Source organism: Aptenodytes patagonicus, chromosome 4 (genome assembly GCF_965638725.1).
Source record: "Aptenodytes patagonicus chromosome 4, bAptPat1.pri.cur, whole genome shotgun sequence".
Lineage (NCBI taxonomy): Eukaryota > Metazoa > Chordata > Aves > Sphenisciformes > Spheniscidae > Aptenodytes > Aptenodytes patagonicus.
Genome location: NC_134952.1, coordinates 59,611,554 through 59,635,525, shown reverse-complemented (window position 1 = coordinate 59,635,525; position 23,972 = coordinate 59,611,554). Strand labels below are relative to the sequence as shown.

At 42.4% G+C, this 23,972-nt stretch overlaps 1 protein-coding gene across 4 annotated transcripts in view; it reads left to right on the top strand.

Annotated features, from left to right (window-relative positions):
• LEF1 (lymphoid enhancer binding factor 1) overlaps positions 1-19,905 on the top strand; it is a 71,842-nt gene extending 51,937 nt beyond the window's left edge. For 2 of the 4 annotated variants that reach the window (XM_076336878.1, XM_076336876.1), the window contains 4 exons: positions 2,411-2,518; positions 6,299-6,347; positions 7,003-7,043; positions 18,784-18,850. In XM_076336878.1, coding sequence (XP_076192993.1) covers positions 2,411-2,518; positions 6,299-6,347; positions 7,003-7,037 — 192 coding nt within the window. In that variant the 3' untranslated portion in view covers positions 7,038-7,043; positions 18,784-18,850. Of the gene's footprint in view, positions 1-2,410; positions 2,519-6,298; positions 6,348-7,002; positions 7,044-18,783 lie in introns of all 4 variants that reach the window. The other 2 variants (XM_076336877.1, XM_076336875.1) reach the window with 1 other exon arrangement.
• Positions 19,906-23,972: the final 4,067 nt, after the last annotated feature.

Here is a 23,972-nt window from a genome sequence, read left to right as displayed (position 1 = left end):
CTTGATTTTCTTTTTTTCAGCATTAGCAACATCATCAAATTGGTGTCTGTTCCACTCATGTCATGGTGTCCGCACCTCAGGCATGAAATATCCTCATTCACACATGGCAGGAGCATTCAAATCACCTTCTGGGTCCTCCCTTAGGCTGGCGTCCATCAGAGCAGGAGGGGATCATTCAAAGATGAACACTGGACGCCAGTGGAGATGGAACACAAAAGTGAATATAGCGTGGTCCAATTGTAAAGTCATGTAGGTTGGGAGGGACCTGTGGAGGTCGTTTAGTCCAACACCTGCCCAAAGCAGGTCCAGTTACATCAGGTTGCTCAGGGACTTGTCCAGTCAAGTTTTGAATGTCTCTAAAGTCAACAGCCGAGTACTGATGATCCTGGTATATGTCCCAGAGCCTTGCTGAGAGCCATTTGCTTCTGTGGCATTGTAGGCATGTTTTGTTCTTTCCATGCTCCAAAAAATAATATGCAGGCCAACCCACAATTACAAACTTCATGTTCACTGTCAGTGTTGTTCTTCCAAGGGAAAGCAGCAGAGGTAAATGCCCATTTTGCCCTTTGACTGTCCCGGAAATGAGAAAAGGGATGACTTTTGTATCAGTCTGCGTTTGAGTAGGGATTATTCAAATCCCCTTGCTCAGTGAACCCCTCTTCTTGGCCACTGACTAAGGCAGTATTGAGAGGCACCGCAACTCTTAAAAACCTGTGCTTTTTAAGTGGGAAGTCAGTATATGACCTTAATAACTGCTACTTCTCTGTTAAAATCTGAAGACTGCCCCCCCCCCCCCAACAGAGCAGAAATCTATTGGTACTTGTCCCGGTTCCTGCAGCTTTCTGCCTTCACTCTGATGTTCTTGTTACCTCCTCTTAAAGGCCATCTCAGTGCTTGCCTTTTCCATTCTTTCATGCAAGTCTCTAGGATCATGTTTTCATTCTCACTCCCTCAGTAATTGATCTTAGTTGCTTAGTATGTCAGCCTTGTTTTCTTGGCCTGAATGAGGGCAGTGGCTTATTTATCTCCATTTTGGTACTGAATCAAGCCTCAGTGCTCCATTGCCTGCTTTTTCCACAGCTTGGACTCCTCCTTTCAAGTTACTGTTCTCTGTGAAAGTACCTCAAATTCCACTTTTACTGTGCTACAAACAACGCATGAGTTATCCAATATAATTGCTTGGAGATTAATTATTATCAAATGTTTTGTGTTCAGTCATCCTGGTCACTGTTTACTATACTCAGTGCCACTACGGAACAGGAACCACCTCTGTTCTCAAGAGCTGCCGCTTTGCATGCTGCTGGGCTCTCTGATGCCACGGCATAATGTTCACTACCTTCCAGTTTTGGAATGCACGTGTGGAGTTTGAGAGTTGCAAATAGGCCGAACTGCTGTGCGCTCAGTAACACATTGAACTGGCCAAGTCAAGACAGACAAGCGCTTTAGTTCAAATCTTCTGACGTGTAACAAAACGACATATTAAATCATACAGATGTGATCTGATCTGAAATCCTAGTTCTGTAAATTATTCTTGTGTGAGTGTCTTAATGATTTCATGTCTGTCTTTTTTTTTTTTTTTAAATGCTGCAGCAGTGGAACCTGATTCTAAATAAAAGGCCTCTACTCTTTTTTTGTTCAGGTCTATGATAAGTGTTTCAACAAGAACAAAATGATTAGATACTGATGTAGCTGGTGCGTTTTCAAATGTGCAGGTTGTGAGGGGTTTTTTGTTTGTTTTTTTTAAAGTACATAAGAGCAGGAAGTTTATCCCTATTTGGCTACAGAGGTCAACTCATGTAATTTGAAGACTACAGTTCTGTGGTTTCTGTATCTTAGAAACTTTTTGCAGTTGCCATTTTCTTTTTTTCTATTACAACAAGAAGAAATCAGAAAGCAGGTACCTTGAAGCTAAATACTTAGAGGTTGATCTTGGAACAGGAGCCTGCTGGTGCCCAGAAAGCCCTCTGTGTTGGCATTGAAAAACCCATGTGTAGCTGCTGTTTAAAAACAAGACAGCAAACCCTTCTGTGGTGGGGAGCTCACTGCCCTTTAAAAGCAGCACAAAACCTTTCTGTTTTGTCGGGAGCTAAAGGGTGCTTTTTGGTTGTTTGGGGTTTTGGGGTTTTTTTTTAAGTAGTGATGGGAGAGCATGGTTCTGTGAGCAGGTTATTTCATGAGCCCTGTTTCCATAAATGATTTTTGTCTTGCTCAAGGCACTTGGCAGTTGCAGAGCTGACAAATGTCTGAAAGTTGGTTAATAAACACGGGTGCTTGTAATTGCTAATGAATTTCATTTTTGCAGAATGAAGGGGAAGGACTGAATCAAAGTCACAAAAACACTTGCTCATGTCATCCTTTGCCTAGGTATGCGTTATTTCCTAGTCTAATGCTATGTTTATTTTGTTTGCAGTGGCATGCTCTCTCCCGTGAAGAACAAGCGAAATATTATGAACTAGCTCGTAAAGAAAGGCAGCTACACATGCAGCTTTATCCAGGCTGGTCTGCAAGAGACAACTATGTAAGTCGCTTACTTGAAGGCTCTTTTCTTTTTTCTTTCTTCTTTTTCTCTTTAACTTGTGGAAAATTCTGGATGGAGGCATGGTGAACAAACATGTAACATAAGCCTTATATTTGTTTGCACTTCAAGCATCCAGAAAACTCGAGATTTTGTTGTTGTTGAGATGCTTCTTATGAAGGTCACAGTTTTTGAGGGGAAAAAATTAGCATGGGAAGTTTTTTTTTCTAAGGCAATCATCAGTACTGTCTGAAAGCTTATGTTCTACTGTACAGCTGTGAATTTTCTGTAATTTTCTATTTGATCGTTTGCTATCCAGAAGTCTGCTCTAAACCTGAGCAAAAAAGGGGTGTCCCTCTTTCAAGAGAACCGAAAGCCCAGGGATCTTAATGCAAACTGAACTTTAGTTGAAAGTAATTCAGAATGATCCATCTCTGAAATAAAGCCTGCAAAATTTCTGTAAGTAAACTTCATGACAGATTCTGCTTTTATACAGTTTGGTAAAGCTAAGAAGTTTTCTTACAATTACTCTTTATTTTATAATTAAATACCAAACAAGTGCTAATAGCAGGTTGCACAGCTTGCACTGCACAATTATACTATTGTGCTTACAATGAGCTGTCAGTGTAGTCATATGTTATGTTATGAAACTCGCAAGCTGCAATCCTGAGACTGGTCCTAGCCTGAGATCTGGGCTCCTTTCCATCCCCCCATCAGCTGTGACATTATTTACTGTGATAGGAAGTGTACATGCTATATCTGTCTCAGTTTTCCATCTGTATTAGGTGGACAGTAGTATTTCTCTACCTCAGTGACGTCTTGTGGACATTAAAGAGTATGAGGCACCTAAATACAGTGTTAACAGAAACTGTAGAAGTACCCAACATTTCCAATCCAGCACAGCTACTGTTCAGCTTAAACAAAATTTTCATTGTAAGCTAGAGTCTCTTAGGGAGATCTTTGGCAGGGAAGGCATTGACACAGAAACTATGTGATCGTCTCCAAAGCAAATGCCTTGGTCTTGCTGACATCCATGCCCAGTTTTGTAAGCACAGACACTCCTGTAAGCTCTAGCAGCTTGTTTCTGCTTGTTTTATACAGTCATCTTTCCTAGCAGATGAGCTGTCATGACCTTATGCAGGTAGGGTTTATTTCCAATAAAAGACCATGTCAACAGAGCTGTCTTGAAATATACCTGGGAACAAATAGGGCCTTAGTGATATACTCCCTGAAAACAAGGGGATTTCAATTGTCTTGAACTTATTTGCTGGAAAATCAAACCACTTTGGAGCCTTGTTAGTTCACGTTTACTGAAAGTTAGCCTTCAAGATTGTCCTGTGATGCTTGGTCATGTTGACTTTGAGAACCTGATGTGTTTTGCCACAGCCTACTGCCATACAGCACAAGCAGTGGACCTGCGGTTTCTTAAATGCCGTGATAGACATTCGGAGTGTGTAAGGTGGCACATATGAATTCTCTCTTTGATGTGCTTCCAACCTACATCCTGTGTGGAAGTATAGCTCTGACATACTCCAGTCCTATATGTTACAATGGAGAACTCTGCTAGCTTCCTCTTGCAGTCCTTCTCTCTGCCTCTCCAGGAATGCACACGTTTGTTGCAGCAGTGGTGAGAAGGTGATCATAGTAGATCACAGTTTATCACTGAAACCTTTTCAGGTATAGGTCATCTTTTTTCTCTTTTTTTTTTTTAACTTGAGCAGTCAAAAAATGAAATTGTATTCATTTAGCACAGATATTACTGCAGTATTTGAGAGTTGGAGGCGACTTAGGGGTGACTCTTCTGTTTCATGTGGCTGAATTTCACAACAGTACAATTAAAAAATATGTACTACTTGGTTTTAATTCATGTATTTTGGTTTGCCTGGTTATTCAGGATTTCAGAAATGTCAAGAAAATGTTAATAATTGCTATTCAATTGTTGACAATATCTGTGTGCTTTTTATTATGTTTTTACTACTGACATCCAAAGTAGTCCTGCAAAGTTGTGTGATAGTCACAAGAAGCACAGTGTTTTCATAATGTGATGGTGTCTGTGTGTGCTGGAGTTGTCAGAAACTACCTCATTTGGGAATGCTGACAACTAGTTTTCAGCCCAACCTTTTCCTTCTGTTCCTCCACTTCTTGTATCTCATAGACAGATCTCAGATCAGCTTTCAGTATGTTTCAGCACTTGAAGTCAGCCTGCTGTAGAGAATAAAACATAATTTTCCTCACATGATTTTTCCATGTTAACATCTGCACTAATGCACTTTCCTCTGTAAAGAAGTATTGCCTTGGTGCCTAAGTGATAAAGCATATCGCTGTGAGTTTCCCAGAGCCCTTGAAATCTGCTTTCCAACTTCTAGTCTTAGCCCCATCTTTGGGAGCTCACTCAGAAGGCATTGCCCAGCCTTGTTGCCAGCCTCAGGATAAATAAGGACAGGAGTTTGAGTCAGGCAGGCCCAGACTTTCAGAGCAGACTGGAGACTACTTAAATTCACCTGCCATAGCTTCACCGTAGCCTGTATTTGGAGCCCTTGCTTGTTGTCCATCAGTGAGCACTGCAGTGGTTTGAGGTGGTTTCTCACATCAACTGCGGTCCATCCCGTCGCCTTGCAGAGCTAGCTAATGGAAAGATGTGTCCCTCCACCTCAGCCCTTCCAGTTTGTGGCCACTGTGCGTGGCACGGTCTATGCCGGGACATGCATTGGCGGCTGCCAGCCGTGCTGAGTGGGGTAACCTCTGGCTGGGGGGCAGAAGGATGGACAGTGGGCTGCAGTCCCGCTTACGGCAACTGCACCAAGGTTTGCCAGAGCTCATCTGTTAGAGCCTGTCCTGGCAGCTTGAAGGCTTCTTTAAAATATAAATGGATATGACTTTTTTTTTTCTAAACAAAAAAGAAAAGCTTTGACTGACAATACAGGACAATAAAGAGAAGTCATATGGAGGAATATCGAAGTGGTAATTAGGGCAATGCAAGATGACTGAGGTTTAAAATTGTGGGTCTAAACTGACCTTTTGTTTCCTGAAAGACTGTGTGATCCGGGAGCTCTGGCCTTTTCCGCAGATGGGGGTGCGGGAGAAGGCTGAGTGTGTGGGTTGGCACGATGACCCTGCGCCGGCATGCTGGTGCCAGTGTGGTGTCCAAGACAGACAGCTGCCAGACGTCCATTTCTGTCCTGCACCTCAGTCACATTAAGGGTGCTCCGCTGTACAGCAGTCTGCTATTTGCCTATTGCACAGCGCGTTCTCCGGGCATAGCCATAGGAGGCTTGGCTTTTGTTAAGGTATGAGCGTTATCAGAACAGTTTTAGTCGGCTGGTTTGCACCCTGGGGAGAAGTCATGGTCGTCCTAGGTACTTTCAACACCCTGTCTGCTGTTGCCATGTATGACAGTGTAAGTATCTGAATGTGTGAAGAGTTCTTGTAAGAGCCGTAAATTATGATATCAACATATGTGTCATCAGATTATTAAGCATGAGAAGTCTTTTAGATGCTTGTGGCTGCCAGCGTCAGTTGAAAAACTGCCAGAAATTGTAATTCCACGTGGATATAAAAATGTGTATTGCTCATGTGTGTATTTCTCCATAGATGCTGAGAGCAAACCTTGTTACCATTGAAACAGTTCGAAGTGGGTTAGAAAAGGTTTTAGCTACCCCAAAAACAATTGTTTTTTTTCCTTTCTCACTGTCCAAATGGCTTTCGTTTCTATGCTGTGAGGTGGGGAAGCGACAAAAAAAGTTCTGTGCGTGTAATGGTATGGTAAAATTTCCTGTTTTTCAGGGGAAGAAAAAGAAGAGGAAGAGAGAAAAGTTGCAGGAATCAGCATCAGGTAGGCCATGACCGACTCTTACTTACCATTCACCTCAGGTATATTTTAGAAACCAGGGCTTGCACTATTTAATTTTTACGTGCTTTTCTCTAACACTTGCTTCTAATGGATGTTTTAAGATACTTCACTGTGAATGCAAGCTTGTGAAAATGCACACAATACACGTCTCCTTTCCCTTATGTCTATCCGTGCAGCAGTCCTGACGGCATCGACATCTTTGGCTGAACTTATGCATTACTGCAGTCGCTGTCCTGCTTTACCTTTGCTTTTCTCCTCAATCAGTGTTGTATCATCCTTAGTCTTAACTATGTCTCAAATACTGTGTGGGATTATTGGACGCTGGAAACTTTACACTGACCTTTTTGTAGCCACTGTATTTTTTATCGCTGTATTTTACATTTCTGTGTACACTAACAGCTGCCTAGTAGGTTGGCTAAAAGCATCAGTGAGGTCTCCTCTTTGCTCGTAAAATGTATACAAAGAAACACCCTGTTTTCCCCAACAAAAATGGCTGGTATAAGAACCATAAAAAAACCAAACAACAAAACCAAAAACACACAAAAAAAATCCATGTAATATTGTAGCAAACAAACTTATTTGGAATGTGCAAAAACTCTGTAACAGAAATTTGTTAAAGGAAAACAATCTTCTACAGGTACAGGCCCCAGAATGACAGCTGCCTACATCTGAAGCATGGTAAGAACATCTCTAAAGCTTTCCTGATGATAAAACTGAATTGTAAAATAAGCTTTCTTATAAATTTTATGCAATAATATGAATTTAGCAAAAATTGCAGACGTATCATATCCCAAAGCTAATGTTACTTTGACTACTAATGGTTTTTATACCGGCTATCTATTAGGTGTTCGCCATTTCACTTCTTAACCTTAATATTTTCATATTGACTGTACCTCACTGACTCGCTGCAAGTCTGCCTGTGAAGCACAGGGATGGGTTTATTAAGCAGTGCAAACCCTCCCAGCCAGCAGACTGTCACAGTTCATAAGAGCAGGTTAGACGCTGGCTTCAGAGTACATTTTATGTGCTGACACCTACAAGATGCTGGCTGGCTGGGTACACTTTTTAAAAATTTATTCACCTGTATACTAACAAAACATCTGCTAAGAAAATGGGACCGTATTGCAGTTATATCAAGAATTTCTCCCTCAGCTGTACAGTGGTATTTCATGTGTGGTGCGGGTTGGTTTTTTTGTTGTTGTTGTATTTCCAGTGTGTGTCTTCTCTCTTCATATCATATCATCTGCACTGAAGGTGGAATGACTAGTGACTACACATATCCAATAACACCATCTAGTCTGCTTCTGAGTGCACACAGTACCACAGTGAGATCCTCATTTCTCAGTGTTTGTGTTGGAAGGCTGGTCCTTCTCTTTCTCTCAGTGTGATACGTTTTCTAGTAGGAATGGCATTCATTTGACATAATAGTTGCTTCTACACTGTCTAATTAACCCAGACTGCTCTTGGGACATCCCTGAGAATTCCAGGAACCATGCAAAAAAATAACACTTTCTAAACTCACCTATGCATTATAACAGAAATGGGCTCTTTGTCCCCTCTCCCTCTGCCTTGTTTGGCCACGTGATGCCCTTGGCACTCAGAGTGGTCAGCAAGGCGGCCTCCTGTTGGCCCTCTGCGCTCTGCTTGGACTTTCAGCCAGAGAAAGCCAAGTTAAGTTTGCTCTGTGCAGTGTGTCAGTCGTCGGTCAGTCAGCGTGATTCAAGCCTCTTCTGTAGTTAACGCCGTTATGCTGGTTAGTCTAAACTCGGTTGGGTTTAAGACTTTGGGGTTTTTTTTTTAAAGCTGAAGTAAAGTGAAAAGGCAAAATGTGTACTCTTTTTTTCTTCCTGCTAAGCAAAAGTTTTTCAGGCAAGCAGTCTTGCCCTTTGGAATATGCCTGAGTCATGCTGATTTTAGATGTGGATTGCAGCATTTGGGTTCTGTAGCCTACACAACAAATGTAGCTGTAAAGTATCATTAGTTACAGTAACTGCCATAAGTATTATACCTATTAAAAAAAAAAAAAAAGCAAGTGCTTTAACCTTGAGTTTTATAATTGATGTTTCAGCTAAGTTGCCTAGGTCCATGATTGTTGTGAGTATTTTTCCCTTTGATGTTAACACAGTACCAGTAAGCAACACACACATAATTTCATCTGAATTGATGCAGAGCACTCGATTAGGATCAGAATACAACTAACGTTCAAGTGACAGTGAAAAACCGGGGGATATTTGGTTTCTTGGATGCCTTACAATCTAAGGATGACTGCCTTGCCTACACTGAACTACTTCTGTTGGAGTTCCTCTGTTTGCATTTTCCATAGTAGAGGATGAGTTGAAATAGAAGAGGATGAATGTTCTGAGTGTGTGGCTTTTCTCTCTTTCCCTTTTACCTCTACACCCCTTCCTTCCTTTCTTCCTTCCTCCCTTCCTTCCCCTTAAGCTCTGTAACGGTGTGGAAACTGTTGGTAATACCTGTCTCTCTGTCCTCGTGCAATTCATAACACCGAGAACAGTAGGTATTTTCTTCCACTGAAGGGGGAGTGTGCTGTTGACTCCATATATGCGCATGTAGGCAGCCTGACGAAATGTTGCGTGCCAAGTGAATGCTCTCCACTGGAGACGTACAGATGTGCTCTAGCTGGAAGTAAATGCGCAGAATGATTTAGGGAACCTGAATCAGCCAGACTTCAAAGTAAACTTCTGAAGGTTAAGACTCTTGCCCTTTGCAAGCCTAATCCAAAGAATGTTTTGCCCACAAGCGTAATATCTTACCAGGCCCACAGCAGAGCTGTTGTAGTCTTTACTGGATGGAGATAATAAGTTTGGGAATGCCTTTCAGTGAGTGCCGCAAAGAGCTCTTCAAGACAGGAAAACACTAGCTTTCTTACTCGTATGGATGGTGCAAGGAAGAGGGGGAAGTAGGGTGGGAGGTCTGGGAAGGAGACAAGCGTTCTGTTATCTGAGAAGAATCAGAAATGAGTAGGTGGCAAGACCAAAGAAAGAATCTCGAGATCAGCACAAAGGAGATCAGCCAGGGCTGTAATTACGGTGATGTAAGCGAGAAGGATGAAATGGTGGGAGGGTTGTGTGGTGGGATGTTCAGAGCAAAGTAACGGAAGAGACATGCAAACAGAAATGATTTAAGATACTGTGAAAGTTTTGGGTGTGGGGTTTTTTTTTTGTCCATGAACATTGCAGCACATAGCTGATTTTTAAGGTGGACCTCTAACCTGCTTTTTGGCTTGGACATCACTTGAGCGGTGAAGTCAAGGTGGTAGTGTTAAGTTGCTCCTCTTCCTGGGGCTGTACACAGCAGCAGGCTTCTTATGGCTCCACTGCTTAGGATTTAGCCGAGTTCTGTGATCTCCAGCCTGCTGAATGGCCAATTTGTAAACCACTTTAACATTAGAGTGCTTTAGGAATACTGTGACCTGGTGCTCCGGTCTTTGCGAAATTATCCTGGGGTACTCCAAAGCATGTCACTGTTCTTTAAGAGTCGTGGAACTATCCCCAAGCAGGATTTTGTTTTCAGTTGACATGGCCCAACAAAATGTTTGAAATAACTTTTATTTGTTGAAAAAATAACTTGTATTTATTCTCTCCTTTTGAAATCAACTGAGAGTGGCATAAGACCTGATAATGCTAAAAATGAGTTTGGGTGAGGCCAGGAGAGAAGGGGAAGTTAGGAAAGCTAAGATTAAGGACAACGGAGAGATCATCTGTTGCGCGCCTTTCCGTAAGGTGGGTGTTTTCTTGTTACTTTAAGCACAGCCTTCTAGAAGACTTGTAAATGGGAGCAATTCTGTGTCGGAAGTGGAGATTCCCGATTTCCTATCCGATTTGACATTTGGAAGGAAAAAAGCTGATTTTTAGCATCTCATGAGTATTTTTAAATCAGCAAGGAAATAGAAGGGTACTAACAAAAATGCCTCCTGATTGTTCCGCAGCGTGGAAATAGTTAACTTCTTATGACTTGCTATGTACGGTAATTATAAAAGGCACATCGTTTGACATATGGCAGGATGCAATCGGGAAGTCCTCACAAGCTACATAATTTAACATCGTGTTTTGGCATATCTTCAAGGGCTAAAAAGAGTGATAGAGAAGCTTAATAGACATTTGAAAACCTGTGAGAAGTGTGTTTGTGGCTTGCAAAACTCCATGACAATTAGCATTTAGATTAGCAAAGCTTTCAAAAATGAGAAAACTTGACTAATACTGATTTACAATCAAATCAGAAGAACTTAAAAGGATCAGATTAAGACTGTTTAACTTTAAACAATGAATTATCTATAACGTTTCAAACTTCCTACATGGAAATTAGAGCCAAATTTCGGAGCAGAAGTGACTTTTGGATAGTGTTGTAACAAACAATTTATGACAGGATTATCTTTTCCTTATTACTTAGAAATAAAATGGAGTGAGGCTGTGAAAGCAGGCTACAAAGTGGACCGATCTACAGCCAGAATACTGTGGAAAAGAACCGTCTGATGACTGTGGCCACGGTTGACCATGGGTTTCTGGCCAGCATCCCAGAAAGGAGATGCAAAGAGGATGTGGTACCTTGCTTTCTGAGGCACATGTTTTCTAACCTGGCTTGTCCAGTGCTCTTGAAATTGCTTCTGGAGTAGTTGAAGATGAAACAAATGCTCCACCCCTTTCCATACCCCTTGACTGCTCAGAAGCTTTAAACAGAGCCAGGAGGACTTGCGCAGAAGTTAGTGTGTGTGAGAATTTGTGTGGTGATGGTGGTGCGGAGACATGTCCTCATTCGCTCTAAAAATTGTTTCCTGTGTGACCCATGTTTCCCTATTCCCTGTTTTGCCTATGAATGGCGGCCTTCAGCATAGGCAAGAGGGACAGAATGAACAGAAGAGAATTTGCTGGATTGAAACATTTATATTATTGAATACTTTGGGTAACTTCAGCCTTTTTCAGATAGGCATAGAAATTTCCAAAGACAAGGCATATAGCCCTCAGACAGATCCCCTCCTGCAACTTAATTCTGACCCGATGTCATCGATCTTGCCGGGGTGAAAGATAGGAAACTTCCTCCTCTCTTTCAGGCTCTCTGACATCGAGAAAAACGTCAGAAGAGCAAACCTGAAGAAAAGCCGCCTCCCGTTTAGGTGGCACTGACACCTGCTGGGAGAGACGCAGCAGAGCAGACCGAGTTCCCCAATTTCCTTTACCAGCCTGGCGGAGGAGCCTTGTGAAGTGCAGGAGGGACGGAAGGAAGGGTATAAAAGCGATTTTGGGTGCAATCAGAGGCTGTGGGAGGGATAAGGGTAAGTCAGGGTAGAGGCCAAGCACAGGTTTTCTGAATAAAAAAACGGCAGAACACTTTCAACTAGACAATCAGGATAGATACGGGATTAGAGAAACAAGAAAATTTTGCAATCAAAGGGTGTAGCACGGTCAGCTATGAAGCTGACCTTCAGCACTTCTTGTTTTAAACTGACACTGACAAAGGGCAAAAGTAGATAATTCAGCAGGTGAATGTCTCGAACCTATTTTGTCAGAGATGCTCAAGTTGCAGATGCTGCTGTGAAGTTAGAGACGCCTAATGAAGTTTGAACTCAGCCACATTTACAAGCAATTAAAAAAAACCCTTACGGTTTCAATTCTGAGGTGTTAGCAGTAGGCGGCTTGGGCTAGAATGAAGGAACAGTGGGACGACTATTGTTCTAACTCTTCCTGTGGGATAGGGTGGGGACAGGGAGTTGACGGCTGGCGCACCATTCTTCTCTGGATGAAAACGGTGTATTTTAGTGGATTTAGTAAACTCGCCACCAGATTGAGAATTCTAAGGTCATGAGAAAAGCTCTGTAGAAACAAACTGTTTCATAAAGAAAACATAAGATTTTGAAATGTGGTTTCATTCCCAATTGGAAGAAAAACTCAGCATTTTAGCATTCAGCTCAGGTCTGTATTGCATTTTCATTTTTTAGTGTATTTACATGAAAATTTTCAAAATGAGAAATTGATACTGTATTCCTGAACAGCTAGAAAGCAAGTTGTTATGACATTGTCAAACTCTTTCCCATTTGTTTCTGGAGACCAAGCTTGGGTGAAATCTGTCCTCTAATTTCAACAGACTTGTATTCAAATGCAATTCTGTCAAAGCTTAGCAAAGTCTAGCACTGAGTTTTGTTTCTGTCTGCCTCTGACTTTGAGAGATTATGATTAGATTGAAGAGGTCTTCTGATATACATGAATGCAAAACCAGCCATCCTGAAGACAAAAACAACAAAACAAACCCAAAAAGCCTAAATTTGATGTTGCAAAAGCCACTGCTAATAGAGCCTTCTCATACCAGTCAGTTCCCTAATCCTCTACTTTAAGACTTTTTATGCAAGTAATCTTTTAAATCTGATCCTTTACCTGCTTGTTAAGACTGTACCATATAAACAATTTTGAAAGCGTGCAGATTGGAAAGCTGTACAAGGAAGGAGGCTCACAGCAGGGCCAGCTGAAGCACCGCTGTCTAGCCAGTTAAACGTGAGACTGGCAGCCAGTTAGACAGTATGGGTTTTAGTCCGACCTTTCAGGACACCAGCTTTCTGCTGTTAGTTCCAGCGGTAGGAGCAAATGTTGGAAGCATTTGTGCAGTGAAGGTGTCATTGGCACTGGGGTGTAGCGTGTGAGCAGGGCTAGATGCAACTGAGGGAAATGGCACCAGCAACCATCTCTCTGAATTAGTGTGCTTGCCACAGGCAGCAGTAGAAGCAGGATCGGGGGGTAAGAGAACTTACTAAGGAGGCTTAACTGGAGAGACATAATTCCTGAAGTTGTTTCCTCCTTGCAAAAGAAAGATACGTGTTTCCTCATTAATACTAAGTTGCATCAGAACTAAGAACTAAACTTGGGAGTTTTGAGAGCCCTCTATCCTTCATCTCAGCAATACCTGAAATTGCATGAACTGAAACATTATTACCAAAATAACCAGATACAATTAGTTTTATGGTGTGTGCGTTTGCCTTGACACTAGGTGACACTATGTTTTGATGAATAGTTGGGTTTCTTCCCATATGTGTGTCTTTGGAGATACACAACAGGATGCTTGTGCACTTTGGACCAGTAGAGATTTTCTGCTGAGATGACTTAATTGCATCAAAGTGAAGTTGATGCATTTGAATTCTGTAATGGTTTCTGTGTACTGCTGTCTTAGACTGGTAGTGTTGCTCCGTGGATGCTTGTGTGTAGAAGAGTTGATGAAGCTCAAGAAAATATCCAGGTTACATCTGACTTACCTTTGGTTGCATGAAAGCAACTATTTAAATTATTATTAAGATTTAAATGTTGAGATTGTCTTTCAAAGTACAGCGTAAATTCTAACCTATGTTTAATTGTGGCAGAAAAGATGACCTACAAAGGAAACTTGACCTATGTATTTCTTTCTTTTGAAAGAATTTTCACTTACTACTTTACCAGTACCTCATGTCTTTTCTGTTACAGCAGGTGAAAACTGAAGTAGTAATTTCAGTGCCCCTAGAACTGATGCATCTTTCTTTACAGCTCTCAGTCTATAAAATAAATAATTTTAAAAAGACTTCTGAATATTTATTATATGCCATAAAGATACAAAAAGGGGACAAGTCTATTTCTTCCTCCCTTGCAGATCACTTTTAGTATACTATTCCTCTTTAAGAAGCTGCTAGACGGCTGTCTAGAGGTAATCTAGTTTTTATTATAAACATGGAACCTCTCTCCCCTCCCATCCCCAATGGGAAAAACATGTCCTGGGTCTTCCAGTAGGATCATTTTAAAGATTGTAGCTCAGTGATAGAGCTTCTAGTTTCATGCTGCCTACAGTGGGGGCCTTTGATAAGAGCCACACCTGCTTTGGCATCACTGACTTCAGCTGCACAAAACAGGAACCCTAAAATACCTGGGCGTTTCCTATGCTGACACTAACCTGCTCTGGAAGAGGTCTCTGACTCATGGGAGGGGTATTCCTGCTGTTCACTTAACGCACCTAGCTTAGGCCAAACTAAGAGGACAGAAGTTAGGACTCCGGATTCCACCTGTAGTCACTGGAGAGGTATTTTCAGCAGTAGTTACTTCAGGGCATCTAAAACACTAGTGGGTAATTTGTTACTGGAGTCTCCATTCACTGTTACCAGCAATGGACTGAGACTAACAGTAGTGGGGGGGGGGGGAACCAACAAGAAAAACTCAGTACTGACATAGCTTCAACATGGCAGTATCTGTTACAGTTTTAGGGTACAATTTTATGTAATTTCTTTGGCAACAAAGGCAGCTTAAAAGGTTTCCTCTGCTGCCTGCTGGTATCCAGCTCTTGCAGAGAGGGCTTTTTCCTGTCTCCCGTAGGTCTCTCCATCCATGTGCTGTAACAGCTTGTGGGACCCTGCAGCAAATCAGATTACTAACATGACTGGGGTTTTGTTGGGAGGTGTTGTTTTGTTGGGTTTTTTTTGTTTAGAAACAACAAAGGTTGTGGAGTGTTTGTTTTTGTTTGCCCAGAACATTTCAAGGATCTGGTTTAGGCTAACCCCACAAACCATGGCACAGCTGGGCAGGAAGAGGAGCAGACTGCAGCGCCGGCATCTATCTGCTTGCGCCTGAAACTCTCTCCAGCTCTGCTGCTAAAGAAAATACAAAAGGACTTCACAAACAGCGTGAACCTTTCTGATAAATAATGACCTGGTTTTGCATACCCAAGTTTCTGGAGTATTGGATAAACCCTGGCAGTAAGTTGAACACGTTCGTTTTGGACTTCAAAAGAAAATGACAGTTTCAGCTGCCGGGTCCCTGAGTTTGCCATGTTGTTTGAAGTACTGGATTAAAAGCCAGGTTTGGAGACTGACTTTTTTTTTCTTTTTTTCTTTTTAAAATACATATAACTGCCATTGTATGTAGTCTTGTCTTTTCTTACAACTGTATGAAAACAACCTATGGTGGGGAAAGGTGTAGGAAAAAGCACCTGGTTTAAAACTTTCACTTTCTCTTGCTTTCTGTGAAGGGTTAGCCATCTCTTTTACTCTGTACTTACTCCTGTACTGACCCAGACACGCTTGATTTTTCTTCCATAACCTCTTCCGATTAGCATGACCTGGATGAAGCTGCAGAATCCTCTCCCTTGTTCTAGAAAAATGGAGATGTGTTAAAGACTAGAGGACCACGAGGCCCTTGCAGACCCATCCTTCAATCCATCTCATTCCCAAGCATGGGGAGGACTTCTGATCCCCCTCTGATGCTCTTGCCCTCAGCTGTTGAGCCCAGGCTTGTTAAAAGGCTTTAGTTTTACTGTAGTGATTCCTGAAGTACAGTTTTATCACTTCAGTAGTAAGGCTTTTCTTTTTACCCTGAATTATTGTTGAATTTTATTTCTGTTCCCTTCTTGAGGTGCTTGGGGTTTTTTTTTTTTCCCCCTTTCCTCCTGCAGTCAGATGTACACTGCAAATGGCACAGACAGTGCCTCCTATTGTGGCTCAGGCTCAAGACTTCACATATGTAAAATGTGACTTGCAGCACTTTCTTTGAAGCCTAACCACAGCCAGGGAGCTGTAATTGCAGTCTTTGATTGCGCCGACTTCACTTGTGGATTGGGCTTTGCTAGGGCATGCCTCACTTGGCGAGACTTCAGCTACAGCCCCCCAGTGAAGCCTTAGATGTGGGAAGTCTTCAGTCTCCTTAGCACATGCCTGTGGTTTCTTGAAAAGAATCCTGATTTGACCTGTTTTGTATCTGTAAGGCAACACCATCATCATTCGTATTTTTTAGGTATTATTTGGTTTATCAGCAGTAGAAGCAATTTCCAGCATGTAGCCTTAATGTGCAGCTGGGGAAAGGCTGGGTTCTAGATACTGTTTTCAGGATAGCTACTGTGTAATTTGCTGTACTGCAGTATTCGCTTAGAAATAAAAATATTTGGGGCTTCACTGTGCCCGTCCCCTTGCAGAATTACAGTAGTATCTGCAGCCTCTCTATTGGAGCAGGGGATAATTAGGCTCTGAGAGGGGCTACGGAAAGGAGGCAGACGCTGCGAAAGCTGCCTTTGGCTTGAGAAAGAAGCAATGGCCGCTGTTTGAAAAAGCTGAGGGCCAGAGCAAGGCCGTGGTCGTTATTTTAACCTCCTGACTTCAAAGACAGCTTGCTGGTAAGGGAAGGGGGGAGGAGGCAGGGAACCATCTCAACAGAAGAGCATTTCATTTCCTTCAGTGAAGTAGACATTCCTGGCTGCTAATGGGGAGTAGCTCTGAATCACAGCGCTTGTATCAGACTGCTGTGAACTACTGGCCTGGCGCCTCAAGGCCATTCCTCAACAGGAAGCTGAATGTTTTCATGTAAGACTGAGAGGAAAACCTTCCCAGGAAGAGCAACCTGGACCAAACCTTTGAAAATCCGGGATGAAAAGGCACAAAATAAATATAAAGCTGCAGGGTGCTCTCCCCAGTGTTCCTCTGCTGTTTGCTTGGCCTCTCTTTCGTGCTCCTTGGAAAGGTAGAGCCCTTCGCAGCTCTTTGATCCGCATGTGTTACAGGGCACTGTGCTACTTTATAAAAAAAAAAAAAAAAAAAAAAAAAAAAGGCAGCAGGAAGCTCAGAAGGCTTTTTTTAGTTGGGTCTTGGGCTGGTTTTATGAGGAAATAGGAACTGAATTAGTCAATACAGACCACCTCTGTTGAAACCACTGGTTTGCCAGTGGACTTTCAGCTGTGCTGTTTAAGAGGCTACACTGGCTTTAAATGTCCTTTTGTGGCTACCAGCAGCAGGTGAAAATTATTCATTATGTATCAGGGATGGTGGTATTTGGGTGAGGGGAGAGTGTCCTTCAAATTAAAGCCATACGGGACAGTTTGATATAAATTTGTGCTTGTTCTTTCTACCTTACTTAGTCTGCAGCTGAACTTCTTCAGTGTCCTCAACTTTCCTTTCTACTAAAACAATGGTCATGTGGGTGGCCTCTGATGAGGAGCCAACTTGTTTAGTAAGATTTTGGGGCCTCAGCTTGAGCTCACTAAAGTCAGTTTTGGAGGCTTTCTACCCTGGAGTACATTAGCCTGTGTAACTCCTTATTCAGGAGCTGTACTAAACCAGTACAGGCAAAACGCTTTGCATTGTAATGGCTTACACGGAAGCTGCAGCAGATGGGAGGTGGGTGCCCAGTTACAAATGGCCCTGGTTTAAATACTGCTGCTGTAATATTTGCTGATTAATTCTGCTTGTGGCTCTTACAGGCTCAAGCAGTCTATCTATTATGATTAGTCTAACGTAAGTTTGACTTGTGGTTTAAACCATTTCTTCATAAACTTGTTCTGTCTTGTCTTGCGTGATTCAAGGTGCTGGCAGCGTATCTTCTTTGCGTGACTAAGCATTTTGTGTTTCTTCTGGTGAAAATTCACTCGCCTTCTCCACTGAACTGCATTCCTGTGCTAATTCTGGTCATTCTCAGAAGGTCTGCTCATTGAACCCTCTACTTGTTTGGCAGCTGAGTAGTACCGGGAGGCCTAGCATTTAATGTAGATTTTTTGAGATACCAATAATCCTGAGACCATTACTGGAGAGCATGTGTCCATCTGTGGAAAAACGCCTGACTCATTAGACAGTCTTTGGGTGGAGTCCCTGTTATAACCCAGTTGTCTGGGTCAGAAGGGCAGGGGTGATGGTTGAGTTAGCAATTGCGTAAGTCAGCTGATGTAACCCAGAGACCTAATGATGAAGAACTGTTCCTCTGTGGATGAGCAATACCTGTAAGGCTTGCACTGTTGGCCTTTTCACATGCTATAAGAACATAAATTCTTCCAAGATCGTAGTGAACTTTACCGCTAGGTAAGAGGCCCATGGGTCTTATGCAACTGGAAGATGTACCCTACCCCACTGAAGAGCAGAACGAATCGTCCCCAGTCGTGTGGATGCATGGTAGGGTCAGTGTTCACACAAGCCTCACCTACCACGTTCCTCTACCCAGCTGCTTACAGAAGACAGCATTTCTTTGTTTCTGCAGGGAGTAGAGCTCGAGGCTCTGAAGTAACAGTTTAATTGACCTCAACTACTGTAGTACTAGAGCCTGAGGATGTCTAGTTTTGTAAGAGATATTTGGGTCAAATATTGTCGATAAATTAAATCCACTACAAAAGGGAATTACTTCTGTAATATGTTGAATGTCTAAATAGCTTAAACCCCCACCTTTCTAGTTGGTGTGGACTTCTATTTACAATCCAAAGTACTCTTCATAAATATTCTTGCAAACTTCAAGCAAGAGCAAATAGCAATACTCTGCACTTAACTTTGACATTGCAAAGGACACATTCCACTAATGCAGTTGTGTCACAGAGTTACAGTGACCCATCACCAGCTTCTCTGAAGGATTAAAAAAAAAAAAAAAAAAAAAAGAAAAAGGCTTCATACAGTCTTTATCATTCTCTCTCTCTCTCTGTCCCCTCCCTGTAGGTGGGAAAAGAAATGCTTTCTCAACTTGCAAAGCAAAGGCGGCGACACCAGGACCCCTTCTGGAGATGGAAGCTTGTTAAACCCTAGGTGTGTCCTTCATCCACACAGACCACCCCCAAGGAGTCTGTCTAGGATGTCATTCACCCTGATGTCACTGCTAGAGACACTGAATCATAAAGACAATCACTGCCAAAATCCTCACTATCACAAGGTCCAGCCCCGATATAAATAGAGCAAATGAGCTCCTGGGTCAGCAGAGCAGCTTTTGTCTTTACTCCACCTCTGCCTTGCACTCTTAAGCCCCCGTCTCATCTGTGTCCGTATCGAGTCAGCAAACAAAGTAGCGTGGCTGTCTCTGCCTGCTTCAGCCAACAGACTAACATAGACCACAGCTGCCCCATACAGCACATCGAGGAATGGAATTTGCCTGGACCAGGATGACACACTCAACCTTCTTTTTATTTAATGGTGCGACAGGATCAATTTTGGTTTTAGCTTTTTTAAGAAACTTGAATGCTTTTATATTTTAACTTTTAGTTTGTAATTTCTTTGGTGTATATTTTACTAGGTATGAGCTTTTAAACAAGCGTCAGAAATCTGAAATACTTTTTAAATAAAAGGGGGTTTTCTTTTTTTTTTGTTTTCTGCCAGAGGAAAAACCTGTATGGAAAAAAGGTGGCTTTTTTGTTAAACTATTTGTAACAAATAGTGGCCTCTCAGTCTATATAATACAGTGTCCTATAGAACTAAATAAATGTAACAACAGTCAGCTGGTCAGTAGACACGTCAGTCTTGCATCATCTACTCTGTAAACATAAGCAATACATCCAACAAATCTGACTGCAGTGAGTTCTCCTTCTCACCCATTCCCCTTCTCCTTGTAAAAAGCCCAGCACTTGAATTATTACTTCAATTGTTCTGTATTTGTATCTGTTTTTGTTAGCCTGTTAGTGGGATTTTATGCCAGTTGTTGAAATGAGCATTGATGTACCCATTTTTTAAAATAGTAAGGCACAGCCTTTGCCAAAAATACTGTCAACCGATTTTTTTTTTTTGTCATTCCAGTTTGAGTTAATGTGCTGAGCATTTGTTTTTTAATAAAAGCTTTGTAATAAAACTAAAGTCAATTGTCTGGCTTAAAAAAAAATTAGAATGACTCATGCTTGATGGAGTAGAATCCCTCAAAGGTAGAAGCAAGCCCAGGAAGGCACAGTCACTTCTAAGGCTGCAGACTTTCAGCTCAGTCTTCCCTTGTAGGAAATGCAATGTGTCTGTTCGGCTGTTTGCTCACCTGAAGTAAAGTCATTTTGGAAGATTACTTTCCTTTTCTTCCTAAAGAGAGCAGAAGTCTCTTGTCTTGTTTTCATACCAGGAGTAAGGAGTGGGCAGGCTCGGTGCTCCCTTATGCTTCTCAGTTAGATTTGGCCCAAGTGGAAGTACCAGGGTCTGTGATCCCTCCCTCTGTCTTCAGTTTCCTACTAAAATCTTAGCGAACGCAGCAGTGGTTTTAAGCTGATGATTAGAAATATGGATTCCCTTCTTTCTGGATGCAGTCCGTGCCCACACAAGGGGTAGGAGACTAGTTAAATTTCTTATAGCTGTATAAATTATCCCGCAGTCAGGGACTGGAGCTGGCTGCAGAATCAGCTGCGGAGGGCCTGGTTTCATGGTGTCAGATCCAGAGAGCCAGCACGGCCTGCCTACTGCCAATGGTGCCCCCATGAGACGTTCCTGCAACAGCAAGCAGCTCCTCTGCATGCTTCAAAACTGAATACACAGGCATTTTGAGTCTTTCAAGCCCCAAACACTACCAGCAACTTCTCTGACACCTTTCCCCTTTTGTTTAGGGACTGGTATTCCACAGCTTTGGAAAACAGACACAGCTGCCTGACTTCTACTAAAAGACTTCAAAAGGAAAAAAACCACTGTAGCCATAGATAAACTATTCCAATGGTTTGTAAGCACCACTGCAAAAGAAATATTATGAACCGTACATTGCATCAGCATACCTTGTATTCTAGCTCCTGAATCTTGTTTGGTGTGAGACTGGACTGAGTCAAGCTTGAGCTACAAGAAATTACATAGGTGAGTTACTGCCTAAGGAAGCTTTGCGATTCGATTGTTTAGAAACTGACCCTTCAACTCTGTTGCATAAGAAATTTCGTAATTAAAAATGTTATAAAACAGCTTCCTCTTAAACCAGCATGCACTGCACACAAACCCAATTGTAAGAATGTAACCAGCATATTAGTCCTTGCAGTGTTTATTTCTAGCAACTAGTGATTACATTAAAAAAAGCAAAACAATTGACCAGGCAAGGGAACGCTCTCAGATGGCGGAAGAAAAGACCTCTGAGAGAATAGCAACTGTATACTGGAGTTTTGCAAGACTTGGCTACGTTTCCATTCCAGTCAATTATCCCAGCCTTTGCTGGAAACCTGTCTGGTTTTTGGTTTAGGGTTTGGTTTTGGGTTTTTTGTTTTTGTTTTTAAAGGAAAAAAAGCAAGTACTTTAGTGCAGTAATTGTTCTAAATCAAGGATTACTGCAGCGAGTTCTCTAAATTACATGTTCCAAAGATAACAGTTCTTTTTAAAACTTTTTAAAATGCAACTACTTTATTTAGGTTTATTTAGGTTTTTTAATGGCTATTTAAAAAGCCACTCACCCATTTTGCAAAAAAAATTGTTCCCAATAGAGGTGTTAGCCTTATGTAGCACGTTGTCCCAAATACACTACGTAGTGAACAGTTGCCTGTCTTAAGGACGAAAGGTCTTTCAGTTTTAATAGTGAAGGAGAAAAAGAATTCAGGAGCTAAAAATAACATCTCTGCTGTTAACATACAGTGAGCAAGGACCATGTGTTGGGCTCATTCATAGATCAAAGACCTTTCACATATAGCAACTATGGGAAAGGTTAACTAATATGCAAGGCTTAGGATGCTCCCATGAGAGCACCTGAAACAGAGTAACCCCGCTATCCTGGAATACCCTCTGTGACTTGGGTCAGTGTCCGCCCCTGCCCCCCACTGCTGATCAGCATTTGTTCCTGTGGCACTGAAAGAGCAAACTGACCTGGGCCCTCACTGTACTGCACCAGCTTGTCAGTGGAGACAGATGAGCTAGTAAAAGTGGCCTAGCGATGATGGTGTTACCCTGGCAGTAAGACTAGGTTTAAATCCTTGTCATACCGAATAAATTATTCCAAGTGAGACTGAAAAACGACACCTAAATTCCTGATGTGCAATTAAGGCAGAAGTCAGTATCTAACCATGTCTCTTGGGTGCCTGAGGAGATGATTACCCTGTATTTCCCACAGAAAATGTCTTTAAGGATTTAAATGCTCCTACCTAATGGCTGAGTTAATTATCCAGATGCTTCTGTACAAGCATTCATAAACCCACTCTCTCCCTCCATACTTCATTCCATGCATGCGCCAAAACCAGTTCTGCACAGATCACGGTACAGGTACTCCCATACATAAACACAGGAGATAACCTAGTAGCTAGGAAACACACGTCCTTCGCCCTCCCCCTCCCCGAAAAGACAGCAAAGGGCAAAGACACAGAACAGGGCAGTTGAGCCAGGGTTATTTACAGCTAATCAGGCCTACATCACAGGATGCTCTGGCTCCTCAGGCTTCTGGATCACCTGGACCAGAGCCACTTCCCCTCCGTTACATAAAAGAACAATGCCCCAGGCCAACTTTGGCTTCTCACACAGCAAGTGATGACAGATTCACTAGTTGTGCTTATAGGCACTCGCCAGCTCTAGAGAATTATCTTCTGTTGTAGTTTCCGCTTTGGATTAGCTAACAGAAAAGGCGGTAAGTAAGTTGTACAAGTGATAGCTCGATGGTTAGGTCAATTTGCAGCAAATGTGGGACCTTAAGGACCCAATCTGTGCTGCAGGCTGTAGGACAGCAGAATCCAGAGCATCAGTCATCTGCACCCCTTTGAAACCACAACAGTGCACAAGGCTTTGAAGCAACCGTTCCGTTTCCTGGTGGCCTCCTGCTCTGATCTACATGGCGGCTAATTAGGCTAAAGCAAGACAGGCAGAAAATGAAGGACACTGCAGAGACTAAGAAATGCCCAGTAACCTCTCCAGTAACGTAACTGCAGTTTGTTCCCTTGCATTCACAAGGGGACTAACATGCCAGGCAGGCTCCCCTCCAGCATAAGGACCCAATACAAAGTAGAACATTACGGGGGAAAGAAGCGACTCCACAAATAGCCAGAAGCCTGTCAGCTATGAACACATTTCTCCTAAGTTGGGTCAGTGACAAAACTACTGGGCTAAGAAGGAAGTTAGCCAAAAGGAGAGCAGCTGTAACAGGAAAATGGCCTGCTGTAAACACAGACATTCTGAGATGAAGCCAAAAACCTAGAAAGTGTGCCTGAACACATTCATTTTTCCACATGACAGGCCAGGAAGAGAACCTCTGGATTCATGTATGAATTTACCCTGTGAGTCTCCTCACGGATACAAAGATCAGCTTTAGAAAGCAAGCAAGCAAACAAGCACCTGCAGCCCCAGGAAAAGGGACACATCTGCCAGAAATACGGGAAATGAACCTAACCACCAGCTTTCAGCCAGGTCAAAGCAAGGACTAAAATTCTGCTCCCCATCCAGGTAAATACTCCTACCTTCAGGCCATGGGCTTTAGATGACATCTTCTATGGCTGGCGCACTCCTCCTGCAACAACCATAACTTCACTAAGCCACAGAAGCAGCGTCTGCTTGGCTGAGAGAATAGTCACTGCTTCACTGGTCTGGGATACTAAGGTTTTCTTCCTGTGAATGATTTTCTACAAAACACATTTTGATAAACTCACCCATCCCACCTCTCAGAAACCTGACACATATAAATAAGTGACAGGTTTGTTCATTGCTCTCAGCTATGGAAAACCAACACGAACCAGCAGAGCTAGGAGAAAAATTTCCATCTGCCTCATACCAGAAGAGCAACTCACCCAAGAACTGGTCTGTCCTGTTCACTGTGCTGAGAAAAGGTAACTAAATAACATACTCCACAACTTAATGATGGTCAAGACACTTATTTGGAGAGGCAACTCTCTGAATTTGGACTAATTTCCTACAGCTAAGAAAACCGGCTAAAAAATCCTGCAGGATATTGACTAGACTGAGGTAGGGCCATCTCTGTGTCTTCTTTTAGGAGAGAACAAGCC